The 17,179-nt window shown below is 46.5% G+C and overlaps 1 protein-coding gene across 1 annotated transcript in view; it reads right to left on the reverse strand.

The window, feature by feature from the left end:
• PTPN3 (protein tyrosine phosphatase non-receptor type 3) overlaps positions 1-17,179 on the reverse strand; it is a 138,219-nt gene that overhangs the window by 73,942 nt on the left and 47,098 nt on the right. The window contains exon 2 of the mRNA XM_048510417.1: positions 3,517-3,671. Within this exon, the coding sequence (XP_048366374.1) occupies positions 3,517-3,671 (155 nt within the window). The remainder of the gene's footprint in view (positions 1-3,516; positions 3,672-17,179) is intronic.

Consider the following 17,179-nt stretch of genomic DNA (forward strand, 5'->3'; position numbering starts at 1 on the left):
GAACTTTCAACCAGCCCAGTTCTTTTGCATTGGATTCTAAAACTGACGGAACCCTGAATTTAATGGTATTTTTTCACAGCTTTAGCTATATCCTGAGTTTTGCGCCCCCCCCCCCCCCCGCATGTTCGTTAGTGTTTTTTGTATTTTTTAGTGTTTTTTCAGTTTTTGGCCTGCAGGGGGGTGCAGTTTTTAGGCTAGCAGCACCAAAATTTCAGGGTATATTTAGGAGACCTTCCTGATGATACCACCCAAGTTTGGTAAAGTTTGGTTCAGGGGGTCCAAAGTTATAAACCCTCAAAGGTGTAGCCCCATCTCCTATTAGCTCCCATTGGAAACAATGGGGGATGGGGCACCCACTTTGGGAGTCCATAACTTTGGACCCCCTAAACCAAACCTCACCAAACCTGGGTGGTATCATCAGGAGACTCTCCTAAAGATACCCTGCAATTTCGGTGCTGCTAGCCTAAAAATGACACCCCCTTCAGGCCAAAAACTGGAAAAAACACAAAAAACACAAACCTGAATTTTTTGCGCGCACGCCCCAAGGTGCACACCCAGTGCAATGTGCACCCCCCTTCTCCCCTTGTAGCTTCGCCTCTGTCGGCCATTCCTTTAGAAATAGACAGAGATCACATGTTTAAAAAGAAAAAGAAAGAAGAAAGGGGCATGATTACTTTACGATTTCCCAAGAACTGTCAGGATTTCCCAATCTGACTTTCCGTCAGTCAGTAACTTGTCAGCTGCAAACCCACATAATCACAACCCGAAGCACATGTTAATGTTTTGAAACCTTTTCGTATGCCCCAAAGGACCTTCAAACTGTTGAGCATTGCTAGGTGGCCGCATACAAATTGATAAACAAAAACAAACTTTAGTAGAGGACATAAAGCATGACCAGACTGGCTTAGGACAACTACTTGAAATTGTTGGGGCACCAGAAAACCATCTTGGGTTTCAAAAACAGAAACAAAAATAAAATGGAACACCTAGGAATAGAGTTCGTGTCCACACTACTACCAGAGAGACATCTTCATGGTTCAAGGCAGGATTTGGATGCAGAATGTGACAGTGAGCACCGAGAAAGAAATGCTACAGGAACACCCCTCTTGTTTTCCAGTTAGATGTATAAAGCCCAGTGACCTCTACCTGATTTTTCTACAGGGTGAACCTAGACACTCCCAGCAGCAAAAAAGGAAAAACTTTCTATCCTGGCTATCTTTCTCTGTTCCTAAGCTTTCTTCTTTTTCCTCCATAAATTCCTAGAGGCAGGGGGCTGCTTATGTGCCTCAAAGAACATTCGGAGGGCGCGCAGCGGTTTTGCAGCCCCAGTTCTGTTTGTGAAAAAGAAGGACGGTTCCTTGCGGCTCTGTAAGGACTGCAGGGGTTTGGACGCTGTTTCGGCCTCTAACAAATACCCGTTACCCCTGATCAAGGATTTACTTGCGAATCTTGGCTCGGGAAGTATTTTTACTAAGTTGGCTTACGTGAAGCCTATTACTGGCTGAGGGCTATGAACATTTAACTGCTTTTAATACCCGCTATGGACAGTATGAATATTTAATCGTGCCTTTTGGGATCTCTTGGAAAGGTTGTTTACCTGGGCAGAATCAGTGGATTTTTGCTGAAAATGTAAAAGCCCCCCGTCTCATCAAAGCTTTTCATCAAAACTGCCCAAGCAAGCCGGGGGAAGGGCCCTAGAGGGAGCGGAATGTCAGGAGGCCTGTTTTTATGGGGATTTTGCTAATGCTGCTTTCTGTATGCTGAGGGTGGAGGAATGGGTTAAGTGCATTTCTAACTGACTTTCAACTGTCTTCTGTATGATGTTATACTGTACCAGGTGCTGGCCAAGGTCAGTGCCTGGCCGTCTTTACCGTTATCTCTTTCACAGTTCCTTTTGGGTGCACTTTCCCAGGATGGGGGAGTGCAGTCTGCTTTAACTACAGGGTTTTGCGTGGGCAAACCTCAGTTCTGGCATGACCAGAGAAGATCCTCAATACTCAATAAACTACTGTTCTTTTACATGAGTTTGTTTCAGTTTTTGGGATTCTGACACACATAGATGGAGCTGTATTATTAAGCAATACAATTCCCACCCCCGGACTGAAAACCTAGATAAACAGAAGCAGAAATTCTAAACTTTTCTTTTAGCAGATACTAAATAGACTTCAATAGGTCAGCCTTGAAAAATGCTTCAAACTGAAAGAAAAAAGCAAATGGAACAAAGACTGGGCTAGCATTTTTAAGTATTAAGGAAAAAGAATCTATCTACATAGCAGTTCCATCTATGGCTGAGGGATTCAAAAGTGGGTAACAGAACAAACGCAACAGTGGACGAGGAACAGGAAGCAATCCTGAGCTTTCATATCCCTTCACTACACAGGTGTCAAACTTGTGGCCCTCCAGATGTTATGGACTACAGTTCCCATCATCCTTTGTCAGCATGATGCTGGCAGGGGGTGATGGGAACTGTAGTCCATAACATCTGGAGGGCCGCAAGTTTGACACCTATGCTTTACAAGGATTAAACAAATCTTTCAAAATGGGTTAGTGGCAGCACCACTCACAGGAATATTATTGTTAGGATTCTTCTGAATCTAACGAAAGTCTTGAGAAGCTGATTTTGAAGCCTTTTTTATTGATCAGGATCATGGACTAGCCTCAGCCTTTCAGCTTTCAGAAGCGAAGCACAGCTAAGCACAGAGTTGGCCCAGGTCAGCACTTGAATGGGACGTCTCCAGAGGCAGGCAATGGCCAACGCTCTTTCAATAACTCTTGCCATGAAAGTCCTCCAGGGTCACCATACATCTGCCGTGACTTGATAGCCCTTCCCACCACCACGCAAAACCCCATGAAATCCAAATACTTACCCTTCCGGTATATTTTTTTAATCACTGAATATTCCAACAAAAATATTAACCAAGGTTCTCTATGTGAGGTTATTGACCAGTGTGCTGGTCAATAACCTCAAATTGGTTACCACAGAATATGTCTAAATTGATAATATAATATGCTTAGCCTCATTGTGACATCAGCAGCACACTGGTTAGGATAGGTCTTGTACTTCAAGTCTTGCGACCAACGTTCCCTGTAAACCGCGTGGCCGCGCAGACACCGTCTTGATGATGCACAGTTTGGACAACCACTGGCCAGGGGAGCTCCTGTGGTGGTTCAATTCTGCACAGAGGTAGGGAACTTCCATATAGTTCCCTACGCCGGTTAAAGAGGCTATTGCTTGTGACCATAGTCATTCTCACTTTCCTCAGATCCACAACCTCCACATTCCTTCTCTTACTTGGGTCTGTTATACTGTATCTCTGTCTTGGGCTTAAACACAGTAAAAGTGACAGAAACACAAGAGATGGGAACTGAACCATAGCTGTACCTGGTTTGGGGGCCCTAAAAAGTCTCAAGCATGCTATACCTGTCAGAAGGAAATGTATTAAGAGCCATCTTTGCCAAACTTGCATGAGCAATATGCAGCAGTTACATAGTCAAAAATTAATCTTCAGGACTTACGCTAACTTTGAAGTTTTGCACTGAGCTATCCAAAAAGCGAACGCTGCAGACCATCTCAGATCGTGTTCGTTCTTTTGGTAGTTCTGACACTCGGCTGTTATTTATTCTTCCACCTAGTGCTCGCAGACGCGAGTTCATAACGATTGTTGAACAACCTGAAAACAAAGAGACAATTATCGTTTCGTGTGCATATCAGATGTTCTTGATTGTACTCCCACAAAATTCCATCTCATCGGATCAAAACTTATCATGTGAGAGGAAGATATTGTATATCCTCTTGTGCTTACTGTGATGTTTTACTCAGTGGGCTAAACCACACAAATCATTCCTGTCCTTCTCTCTAGTATTGGTTGAAGCTCAAAAATAACAGTAGAACTTTGGGCATTTTCCCACTTACCTTAAGCCGCGCGCTACTCTCCTCAAGTAGCGCAGGGTCCCCCAGCACTCCCCACTACAGGGGCGGCGACAATGCAGCCGCCCCGTCGCTGCCGCTCTCGCGCCCCCTCAGCATGTGTCATTCCTGGCGCCTTTTGAAACGGCGCCTTTTGATGACCCCGCGCAGAGCGCAGGGTCGTGGGGAAGCCCGGGCGCGCGCCAGAAATGGCGTGCACTGGGAGTTGCATGCAGCAACCTTTGGACTAAGGTAAGTGGGGAAATGCTGTTTGACAGGCTTTCACGGCTCAGTGTTGCTCAAGGAAGAATTCCATTTTTAAGTGGTTTCTCTCCTTTTTATTATACATTTCTTGGATATAATTTTTTTTTTATTAGCTCCTTTCTATGTTTTAAATATTTGCTCAGTATTTAAGAAACATCCACACAAACATAATTGTTCACAATGTCATCGACGTGGCAGTATGATTCACTACCCGAGGCGATACAACAGCAGCACACTCGGGTCCGCTCACACTCAGAGAAGTCAACCTGAACACCACTTGACACAGTCAAAAGACCAATGCTAGCAGCAATAGTTCCAACTTTGAACTATCCTGTTACAAAGGGTCCAGGTTACCTTGACAAATAGGAAGCCAACAGGATGTTAATTAGAAATTTGAGAAGAAGAGGAGGAGGAGGAGTTTGGATTTATACCCCACCTTTCTCTTCTGTAAGGAGACTCAAGGTGGCTTACAAGCTCCTTTCCCTTCGTCTCCCCACAACAGACACCTTGTGAGGTAGGTGGGGCTGAGAGAGTTCCGAAGAACTGTGACTACCCCAAGGTTACCCAGCAGAAATGTGTAGGAGTGCGGAAACATATCTGGTTCACCCGATAAGCTTCTGCCACTCAGGTGGAGGAGTGGGGAATCAAACCTGGTTCTCCAGATTAGAATCCACTTGCTCTTAACCATAAATCACCATAAGTAACCATAAGCTATACCATGCTGGCGCTCCAGAATAATAATCCAAAAATAACCAAAGAAAGTCCAAGAATAACCCAAGAATAATAATCAAGAATAATCCAAGAACCGGGGGGCGGGGGGGGGGGGATAGGGCAGGGGAGCTGTTCTAATTTTGAAAAAAATCAAGGACCCTGTAACAGCAGACAGGTAGGCTACCAATAATTTATAATCACACTGAAAGATTACAATGCCATATGGAGTAAATTCTTCTGTACTCCCCCCACCCCCCAAGCACAAGTCAGAGGAGTCTCCCTGTTGTACAACTATAAGAGTTGACACTCTAGGCCCCCTTACTTCCAGTCAGGAGGCACACCCAGAACAGGAACTCATACAGGAACTCGTTTGGTGGCTACTACACGGGAAACCTCGTTGCTATCACAACTGCTCATACATCAACAGGGCCTCTACCTGCCCAGTCCCTCAGCTGTAGCCCTTTCCCAGGGCACCAGAAATCTTCAATCCTGGTCAAAATCACAACTGAACATATTCAGTTCTCCTTGCTTTAGGAAAGACAGCAACTAACAAAGAATCAAATTGTGTTGAAGTAAGTCTCTTGAAAGCAAACAGCTTTCAGAAAATCAAGCAGGGATATGCACGGAATGTTTTTAAAAGGTTAATCATTACTGCACTCATTACAACTAGAAATATGTTTTGGGATATAACCCTGCATGTCTGAAAGACAATAATTCAGGTGGTCCAGCAGTTAATGCGTTAAATTAGAAAAAAGTAAAACCAGGCTTGCCATGAATTTCATTAAGAGATAGTGAACAGTTTCTTCTATGACATCTGGAGGTCTGTGATTAAAGGGCATAGTAACCATCATAAATATTTAGGATCACATCATTTTGATCTGGTCAGAGCTGATTAGATTCAGAGACCTTTATTAGGCGCATGCATATATATATATGCATCTTTTATATATATATGCATCCTTTATTAGGCGCATGCATCTATATATACACACACACAGAGAGAGAGAGAGAGAGAGAGAGAGAGACAGAGAGAGAGAGAGAGAGAGAGACACAGAGAGAGAGATTCCAACCTTCCCAAGGTCTCTCACTATCCAGAGATTGTGCCACGAAGTAGACCCGATTAGGTCAGTCCTAGTTGAGATTTTAAATTGTGGTCTTTTAAGAGCAACATACTCAGACCTGGAGAACCAAGTTCGAGTCCCCACTGCTCCACATGAAGCCTGCTGTGTAACCTTGAGCCAGTCACAGTTCTCTCACAACTCTCTCAGTCCATGCAGAGGCAGGAAATTGCAAATCACCTCTGAATGGGTGGCCAACCTATGGCGTGCCATATGTTCATGCACTACAATTCCCATCAGCCCCTCACAGGGCTGATGGGAATTGTAGTCCATGAACATCTGTCCTACAGGGTCACCATAAGTCAGCTGTGGCTTGATGGCATTTCCACTATCATCTGTTTTTAAACCATAGTTGCCTTATTTCCACTGTAGGCTGCCTTGAGTTCGTCAAAGCAAAAAGGCAGATAATTAGTGCATTAAATAAATAAAAATTAATTAATACCCACAAGTGAGACAAATGCTTTACTTCTTATGTATTTTAATTTGCCCAATTTGCTTTGACCTTTGATTAATACAGCTTAATTTGCATTTTATAACTTTGTACACTTTTACAAACTGGGCCATTAGACCACAATAAAGAAATTTAAGCTCAGAAGTGAGACTAATGCACACTCCTCAGAAGGGGGGGGGGGAGTTGGTTGCTCTACCCCACTTTTCTCTGCTGTAGGGAGTCTCAAAGTGGCTTACAATCGCCTTCTCTTCCCCTCCCCGTTACAGACCCCTTGTGAGGTCGGTGAGGCTGAGAGAGAGCTGAGAGAACTGGAACGGACCCAAGGTCACTCAGCAGGGTTCATGAGTAGGAGTGGGAAAACAAATCCAGTTCTCCAGACTACAGTCTGCCCCTCTTAACTGCCATGCCATGCTGGAAGGACGTGGGAGAAAAACACGAATGTATTCAAAAACAAAAAGAAATGGGAACCAGGATGAAATCATATAAATAAAGGTTCACAGGAGCTTGATGGGATTTAGGCACTGGACTGAATAATAAACACAAAGGTGCAATGTTTTAAAACGGACGCCCAAAACAACCTATAATCCCTACAGCACCTTGCAATCAACAATGACGATTTCTGCCACCTCCCTCCCCTACCTTGAAGAGGAACAGACGACCAAATCCAGTCTTGGCTTCTCTAAGCAAGCCTCCAGGAACCAAACAAGACCAACTCATTTCACTTCCACAAAATCACACGGCTAGCAGGGCCTTCCCAAAAGACAGGCTATGCACTCACCTAGTTCACTTTTCTACTCCCAAAAGAGGACGAACGGCCCAGCCTCCTGCAGAACCTACAGCAGACCACCACAGCAAACCTACCTGGTACTGGCTGTTGTGGGTTTTCCAGGCTGTGTGGCCGTGGTCTAGTAGATCTTGTTCCTAATGTTTCGCCTGCATCTGTGGCTGGCATCTTCAGAGGTGTATCACAGAGGGAAGTCTGTAACAGACTTCTCTCTGTGATACACCTCTAAATCTACCAGGCCACGATGACACAGCCCAGAAAACCCACAACAACCAGTTGAATCCGGCCATGAAAGCCTTCGACAATGCTACCTGGTATTCTTTTCAATCTTTCTTGTTACACGCTGCATGGGGCAAAAAGCTTCCGGCCCTCCAAGTCAGCTCAGGTTATACAGTTCTGCCTTAACCTGGAAGCCTGCTTCCATCTCTTACAACTGAAAGAGGACCTCTACCACGCTACTGAACAAAACATGAGCAGGTGGCATCTTCTGAATATGCCAGCAACCAGGACACAGCCGAACAGCTGCCATTTCCCCAACAGACCAGTGAACTGTGTATGAACTGCCCCCCAATGACCACAGAATAAGAACATAAGAACAAGCCAGCTGGATCAGACCAGAGTCCATCTAGTCCAGCTCTCTGCTACTCGCAGTGGCCCACCAGGTGCCTTTGGGAGCTCACATGCAGGATGTGAAAGCAATGGCCTTCTGTGGCTGTTGCTCCCGAGCACCTGGACTGTTAAGGCATTTGCAATCTCAGATCAAAGAGGATCAAGAATCTCTCTGGATTATTATACAGAACACTTTCATAACTGCGCCTAGGCTGCCATAACCAGAAAACAGAACTACTTATTCAACCATAACAAGGGGAATACCAATTCATGCGACAGAGGAATAATTCCACACCAACATACCACAGGCGCCTGAGCTGGAAACCCCCTTGCGGCTCCCTAAAGTTGTGTTTTATTTATTTTTATTCAGGGTACTTTTATCTCATCCTTTTTCCAAGCAGATATATTATTTCATGAGAAGAAAGGATTCCAACTTCTCCTGTTCTAGGCCAGAACGCTAACCACTACATCCCACTGCCTCTAAATCACCAGTGACCCGGAGCTGGCCCAGGGGACTACTTTAACCTTTATCTATCTCTTCCCTGGATCTTGACAGAAAGGAGAGTCAACGCTGAGGGTCATTCTCTATACTGGTAGTAATTCCCTCCAGGTGATCTCCCTGATGTTCCACGTAGATGTTGGATAGCATGGGGGCAAGAGGGAACCTCGCACAACACCATGCGAAGTGAGGCCCCCAAGTAGAACCTTCTTGAAGCAGTCTTCCAAGAAGAGTCAAAAGTCAGTTTAACACTAACACAGGTCAGGATATCTCTGCCAGGAGGTCCAGAAGGATCCCAGGTCTATCATACTGGGGGGAAAAACCCACTAAGAGGTCCAGTAGAAGTGGAACCATCACCCCTCCAGCAGACAAGCACAGACAATTCAGCAGGGCAAATCACAGTGGTTGTAGTGCCAAGTCAGAATGAATGCTATCACTGATAACATTACAGCACACCTGGGCACCAAATATTGCCTCCTTGTCCTCATCCACAATTACTTCAGATGTGGCAGCAATCTGCACCTGCAGGTAACTGCATGGCCCCAAGGTTGGCAAACCTATCCAGGGATGATCTGCAGCGCCGCTTCCTCACTTCTAACAAGTGGCGTAGCGCCAATGGGGGGGTGCGATGCCCCAGGTGGAGCAGTGGCGGGGGCATGGCTGGGCCATGGAGGGGGTGTTCCGGGTGTGGGGCGGGAGGTACTGCAGCAGGGGTGCAGGGCGCGTGTGTGCCCCGGGTGCAGTTTCCCCTCACTCTGCCCCTGCTTCTAACTCCAAAACACCTCTCCGCTACTTCAGATTCAGTGACGATAATCCATTCCTCTGCCCCCAACTATCTGACCAGGTGGGACTCCTGCAAGCACCCAGTAGTGCTTACAACTCCTCACACACCTAGAGAACATGTGGCTTCCTTCTGTGCTGCAGCTAGAATTCTGCCAGGATCCCACACTGGATCCCAGCTGAAACCCTTCTGATCCCCAACCCACTCCCAAAAGCTGTAACTTTCACCACTTGGATCCACAGGGCTAGATCCAGACTAAATAGCTCAATAACTGTAGGGAAGGGGAAATGTCCATCCTACTGCAGGCCACCATATCAACCCTCAGATTCCCCTCTCCCCCAGTGGTGGCATTTCATGGGTATCATCGGGAGGTAGGATAGTTCTGTCCCACTGAGCGGGATTTTCAGCCCCATCCAAACCCAGAGGCAGCAGGCCACGGCACCAATGCGGCACCACCTCGCCACCTCCAAAAGGGCTTTTCAGTGGCATGGGGAGCAGGGAAAGACCCCAAAACCTCCCGGCCACCAAAAAGCCCCAGAGGGCTGAAAGGATCTATGCCACAGAAAGAGTGACTTAAGTCTGAGGGCCAGTGAACAGCCCTATTGGGCCTCAATCCCAGGAGGATGCTGACTAAAGTTGGCTCCACCCCCACTCATCTTTCCCATGCTGGCCTCCAAGGAGGACACCAGCAAAGCCCCGACACAGCCCAGACTTCTGGGTTCTGCAGCAGTGGAGCTGTGGGTCAGCCGGCTGCTGGTGCATCTTTCCCTCAGCTGGGGTAAAGTGGCCCGGGGAGAGCAAACATGCCAGTCCAAGGGTGCGCTGCTCCCACAAGCCCTTTGGATGAATCCAACACCTGAGAAGGAAGTCCTCAAGAGATTCAATAAGCTTTACCCCACCATCAACCTGAACCTCCACTTGTCCACATGACAGGTCTGTTGTGTACAACTGTACTATGGATTCACAGGAACCATTGTGCACCAGTCGTGAAATAAACACTACACACATCTGGATGCTTCCAGCTTCCATCCTGAGAACACCACACAAACCACTATCTAGAGCAGGGGTGGGCAATTATTTTTTCCATGGGGCCGCATAAGAAACAGAAGATATTGTGGAGGGCCAGGCCAAAAGGCTGAACTCAATTCTGCATAATAGGGGCTGATAAGTGACAGACAGGTGCACAGATCAACTTGGAATCAGTGGCAACAGTTCTGCATGCAACACTATTTGGCACAAAGAATCACAGGCTTAACCTACCTGCATAGTTGTCCACTGTGACAATCAAGCAAGTGGGGAGACTTAAGTCCCTTGACCTACTTTTTTCATCGACTGGTGCTTTTGAAAGCAGCCCGCAGAAGCCGTTGCCTTGGTTGCCGTGGGTTTCTGCCGTGCTTCGCCCCAAGGCAGGCGCCTGAGAGGCGCTTTTGAGCCCCCAGCAAGGCACAGGCTGAGGCGCGAGCCCCGCAGCCGGCAAATCCAAGGCAACTGGTTTCTGCGGGAGCACAAAGGCTTCTGCTCCCCAGCAAGGCAGGGGGGGCGCAGGGCGCTTTTGAGAGGTGGAAAGAGTCCCTCAGAAGCCGGGCAGCCAAGGCAACTGGCTTCTCCGGGGCTTTCAAAGGAGGGGAATGCCCCAGAAGCCACTGCGTGAGGGGAGTGGCCTTTCTCAGAGGCCCTTTCCGGCGCAGTGGCAAGGTGAGGGGGGAAGGGGAAGGGTTAGCGGAAAAATGAGCATGCTGTTCTAAAACAGGTCAGTCTCTTAGGGTCATAATGGGCCAGTTGGTCATCCGGCGGGCCAGATAACCATGCGGGCCGTATAATGCCCAGGTCTGATCTAGAGCCAAACACTAAGTTATAACTGTATTTGTTCCTATTTCTGGGATTTACACCAGGCATCCTTGGGATTACACAGCCACCACCCAATGAAGTGAAGAAACAGACTGACAAGATTGGACTGGTACTTAGGAATAACACACTATAGCACTGGCCCAAGAGCGAAAACAGATCCCTACTGCAGCCCAAACCAATTAAATGCATCATCAATGATATGCAATCCATCCTGGACAATAACATTCAGGATGTCTCACAGGCCTTGGATGGTAGACATTTTCCTTGAGTAGAGGCAACTCCCAAATTAAAGCAGGTCATCTAATAAATATAGTAACCCAAGGTCCACACCCTGCAACAAATCTCGAGTCTAGCTCTGACCCCATATTTCCTCAAGCAAGACTTTCACAGGGCCTCACATTATCAGCCTCACTGTGCTTTCATCTATTTGCTTACCTCCCAATTGTTTATTTTATTGATATACTTGGCACATTTTTATCTCATCTTTCCGGAAAAGAGGACAGAGAGGTGTATGTACCTCATTCTGCTCAAGACTGTACAGTAGCAAGATTAACAACAGAAATAGCAAAATATCACAGTACATGTCCCATCGTGAACTGGAAAATGCTTGGAATTTTAAATCATATAATGGTTTTATTCCAGTTAACTTGTTTATTTATTTTTTTATTAGCAGATTACATTAATGGCCAAAGTAAACTATTCAACACATTCTGGTCTAACATTTCTAACCAATACCACCCTGAATAACTATACTGTCTACACCAGGGATGTCCAACTCTGGCGCTTCAGATGTTCATGGACTACAATTCCCATCAGCCCCTGCTGTCATGCCAAATTGGCCATGCCAGCAAGAGCTGATGGGAATTGTAGTCCATGAACATCTGAAGCGCCAGAGTTGGACACCCCTGGTCTGCACACACAGGACCACTGAAAAGATTACTAAGAGATGTGATTAATTTTCAGCATGCAAACATGCAATACAAATACCTGTGTTTATGTGGAATAATAGTTACAGTAATGGACTTGGACTGGGAAGACCCTAGCTCAAATCCCGATGATGATGATGATGATGATGATGATGATGAAGAAGAAGAAGAAGAAGAAGAAGAAGAAGAAGAAGAAGAAGAAGAAGAAGAAGAAGAAGAAGAAGAAGAAGAAGAAGAAGAAGAAGAAGAAGAAGAAGAAGAAGAGTTGGATGTATATCCCCCTTTCTCAAAGGAGTTAACAAACTCCTCCCCCCCCACAACAAACATCCTGTGAGGAAGGTGGGGCTGAGAGAGCTCAGAAGAACTGTGACTTGCCCAAGATCACCCAGCTGGCATATGCTGGAGTGCACAGGCTAACCTGAATTCCCCATTTAAGCCTCCACAGCTGAAGCAGCAGAGCGGGGAATCAAAGCCTGGTTCCTCCAGATTAGAGTACACCTGCTCTTAACCACTACGCCACTGCTGGGTGGGTACCATGGAAATCACTTTCTCTCAGCTTAAATTACCTCATGGGTAGTTGTTAGCAGAGGCATAGCTAGGTTTTCCGCCCCACCCCCAATGGGCAGCCGCTGCCACCACCACCACAACCAAACAAAGTTTTTTTTTTTACTAGGTCCTCTCAAAGTCACCATCACATTATAGAACGTGCCCCAACTCACAAATCTGGGTCAAAGCTGGATCCAGATGATTTTAAATGGATCCTCATGAATTCATATGTTTTTTGCATTGGAATGAAATGAAACCACCATGAAACTATAGAACATGTCTTAGTCTACAGGCAGCACCAAAACAATCACGCATCCCATGCTCCGTGGCGCCACAGTCATGCTTGAAAAACACAGATCCCCATGATTTTTGCACTAAGTCATCTCAAAATCACCAGCATATCATAACTCCAGCCATTAGCCACATGTCTGAACACAACCATCACACATCCCACGCTTTATGGTGCCACCCAGGGCATTTGTCCCCACCCCTCCCCACTATAGCTATGCCTCTGGTTGTCAGGATAAAATGGAAGACTTATTCACACTGTCCTGAACGGCTTAAAAAAAGAATACTTTATTTACAGTCAATGACCAAATATTGAACAACTTGGAGGAACGGTGGCATAAACATGCACTGGACAGGCCAATATTCTTATTGACACTTGTCTATTTTGAAAAAAGAGACAGCCTATTGCTTCATTCTTCCTGAATAAACATGCTTGTGAAAGAGGCAACACGAAAGTGCACCATGAAAGTGCGGGCTCGGAGGGTGGCATTCCCAGGCTGAAATGATGGTGGAAGCCAACCCCCCACTCCTGCACCAGCATCTGACTGGATGCCAGCTTGACTACGCGGCAGCACCCACTTCTGGGTTTGCCCACCGTGGAGCTGTGGGGTGGCCGGATGCCGACATGCTTGCTCCCTCCGCCGGCATGGGTGCCCCAAATGCTTCGGCGTGGCTCTCCACTGCTCCCAAAGGCCATCACTCCCCATCTGGATTCAGCTGTCCATCAATAAACACATTGCATTTATAAAATAAGTATCTTGCAGCCACTACAATCATTTATCTGTTATCTGCTTAAAAATGAAGAAGAAGAAGAAGAAGACGAAGAAGAAGAAGAAGAAGAAGAAGGAGGAGGAGGAGGAGGAGGAGGAGGAGGAGGAGTTTGGATTTATATCCCCCCTTTCTCTCCTGCAGGAGACTCAAAGGGGCTGACAATCTCCTTGCCCTTCCCCCCTCACAACAAACACCCTGTGAGGTAGGTGGGGCTGAGAGAGCTCCGAGAAGCTGTGACTAGCCCAAGGTCACCCAGCTGGCGTGTGTGGGAGTGCACAGGCTAATCTGAATTCCCCAGATAAGCCTCCACAGCTCAGGCGGCAGAGCTGGGAATCAAACCCGGTTCCTCCAGATTAGATACACGAGCTCTTAACTTCCTACGCCACTGCTGCTCCTTGACACTGTAAAGACTGTTGAAACCAGCCAGCATTGACACTGGATTGTTTTCCTGTTACAACTTTTATGTTGCTTGCTAACAGCTAAAATATCCTCTTATCTACAGCTCAACCAATCATTTTTGCATGCTGAGGCAACTGATTCCAAAAGAATGTAAAAAACATGCCAACGTGACAAACTTTGCGCTGGAAACAGAGCTGAAGTTCAAGCAATCGTACTTTGTGGAAAAGGGCATCGCTTATCCCCTGCCTTCCCCAGCGATTAAGAAAGAGGCAGGAATACTCGGGTATGAGTTTAGAGGTCTGCTAGCTCAAAAGAAAGAATGAAAAAATATATATAAATAAGGGAACAACACACATTTCCAGCACTCCAAGATCACATTGGCAATGCCAGTGATTATACAGATAAGGGGGACTGAAGTCCACAGCTATTAACATCTCCTTTACACTAAACTAAATGTTTCATTAACTCAGAAACGAAGGGTACCTTCAAGGAAATACAGCTGCTCCATTCCCAGGACTCTACTCAGGGATGACACGGGGGTGATTAAAAAACTGTGCAGCCCCTCCTCCACCAAAAGAACCCACAGGGTTAGAGATTTAAATTAGGGGCAAGTAGTTAAAGCAGATTTCGTAGCAGGGTGAAAATTAGCCTGCTCTTAGCTTGAGTGCTCAGAGAAGAATTTGGAATTCAGAATTAACTGCAGGCAAAGAGGTGCCGACCGGTGAGTGAGGAAATTAAAGGGCAAGTTCTGCAGCATAATCTGTGAGAAAATGCAAAGCTAATAAGCCTTGTCAAGCCTTCCTGTCTTCTAACCTCTGGTTTCCAAAATGGAAGTGCAAGGTGAGTAATTAAAAAAATTGGGTTTGTTTTCATGTCAATCAATCTCTGGGGTGTTCCACACAGGTGATCTGCCCCAAATACAAAGAGGGTGTTTCTCCGCTGCTTCCTCAGAGCACTGGGGTGCAACTGTGCTCCTCTAGTGGTTTCCCCAGCTTTTCTTCAACCTTTCTAAAACTGGCTTTGTTCCAAAGTTCTGGGAGAAATCACAGTAAAGTCTGGATGGTTGCTGTGTGGTGCAGGAAAATTTGGACTTTCATTTCCCCTGACCCTGTCCCTGCAGCAGCCATTTCCTCCTTCCACCCTTTATTTTATTTAAAAATCAGCACTAGAATATCCCCATCGGCCATTACAAAGGGTCGTTACTTATCCATCCAGGATCGGGTTTGTCCACACTGTAAAAATCAAGTGGAGACTCTTGCTCACATTATTCTTGACTGTCCGAGATATGCGGGCATCAGGAATTTCTCTCCCAGGCTGGCCCTAGACAAATCTGAAAGTGACTCTGACTGTTCTGTTGTGGAGCTTCTGTTAAACAACACAGATGTCATGCTCTTGGAAAAAGTAGCAAAATTTCTTTTACAAGTGACAGAACTTTCTAAGTAATGTATACTGATATATACAGTCTTCCTGTCTGCACTTTGAATGTACTCTTGATTTGTATCTCAAAAATGTCTGGCAACATTATAGAACCTATTTTTAAATGCCAAATAAAGGTTGTTGTAAAAATATCAATATACAGGAGTAGCCTGTATTCTCAGTTCCCAGCTTCCATTCTGAAAAGTCTCTATCCTCTTCCTTATATACAAGGAAAAAGGCATAACTCTGTAAATACAGACGACAGGGGAAGGCAATGACGAACCACCCCATAAATAAAGGCAGGCTTGTCTTGATACGGCATCACCCCATGGGTCAGTAATGATGTCATGCTTAAGCAGGAGTCTACCTCTCTACCTTTTGCCAGTAAGGGAAGCAGCTAGAAACTTTGAAAGAAAGAAAGCAAGCAAGCAAGCAAGCAAGCAAGCAAGCAAGCAAGCAAGCAAGCAAGCAAGCAAGCAAGCAAGCAAGCAAGCAAGCAAGCTGGGAAGTCAGAGAACCCACTCTACCTACTGATACAATATCTTGATATATCGATATTCTGGGGCTGATTTTTTTAAAAAAATTGCAAACTTCCTGGCAGCCCAGAGGAGGGGGCGTGGCCACTGCAAGCGAATTGGGACACAGAAGCTGCAGGGAAACTTGCCAGGTGGAAGCCCTGTGGCTGCTACACTTTATTTGCATCCTCACCAGCAACTGGGAAACCCCAAAATCCCATCCCCGTGCGGAAGGCGCCATATTTGCTGACTGATATTCAATATATGATGTCCGCCCTGAATTAAGAAGAATGCAGATCTGAGCAATGAGGGATCTGACAGATATCTGCAAATACACAAAAGTGATTGTCAAAACACTGCGTGATAACCGGAAGCAGAACAACTGTTATACAAACAGGGAGGCCGCAAACGCACCTGCAGTGTTTTGGTTTTGATGCTACGACGAGCACAACTCAAATAACTGATCTGAAGTGGATATAGTAGGGCTAGTATGTTAGCAGTGGAAGAAGGACTACCACAACGGTTCTCAACCGGTGGGTTATGACCCCTTTGGGAGTCGAACGATCCTTTCACAGGGGTGGCCAAGACCATCGGAAAACACACATTTCCGATGGTCTTAGGAACCGAGACACAAATAATTGTATGGTTGGGGGTCACCACAACATGAGGAAATGTATTAAAGGGTCATGGCATTAGGATAGTGTGACCCCCCCCCTGCTTTTGGTGGGACAGTCCCGCTTTTGACTAATTTGTCCCGCGTCCCTCAGGGTTTTTTAAATGTCCCGATTTTTGGAAGGCTGCCACACTGCCTTCTGGGGCGCTCCCCTTTTCCCGCCCTGTGACAGGGCAGGAAACGGGAGCGCCCCAGAAGGCAGTGCAGCAGCGCAGGAGGCTGCCGCACTGCCTTCTGGGGTGCTCCCCTGTGACAGGGCAGGAAACAGGGGTTTGGCAGTGTGGCAGCCTCCTGCGCTGCCGCATTGCCTTCTGGGGCGCTCCCATTGCCCGCCCTGTCACAGAGTGGGAAACAGGGGAGTGCCCCAGAAGGCAGTGCGCTCCTGCGGCTGTGTGCGCGCATGCGCGCGTGCACGCGTGCATGCACCCCCCCCAATGGTGTCCCACTTTAAAAATGTGAAAATCTGGTCACCTTACATTAGGAAGATTGAGAACCACTGGTCTACCAGAAAGGTAATACAGATTTAATAGCCAGGGAGCGACAATAACAATGAAATCCCCCTGAACAGCTGCATCCTGCGTTTACATTTTTGATTTAAACATTCTATAAAGAGAAAGCGCGTTTCTTAGCTGAAGTGAGACAACGGGAGGTTCAAAAAGGTAAATGATTCTGG

This window comes from Sphaerodactylus townsendi, linkage group LG11, assembly GCF_021028975.2.
Source record: "Sphaerodactylus townsendi isolate TG3544 linkage group LG11, MPM_Stown_v2.3, whole genome shotgun sequence".
In the NCBI taxonomy this organism is placed as follows: domain Eukaryota; kingdom Metazoa; phylum Chordata; class Lepidosauria; order Squamata; family Sphaerodactylidae; genus Sphaerodactylus; species Sphaerodactylus townsendi.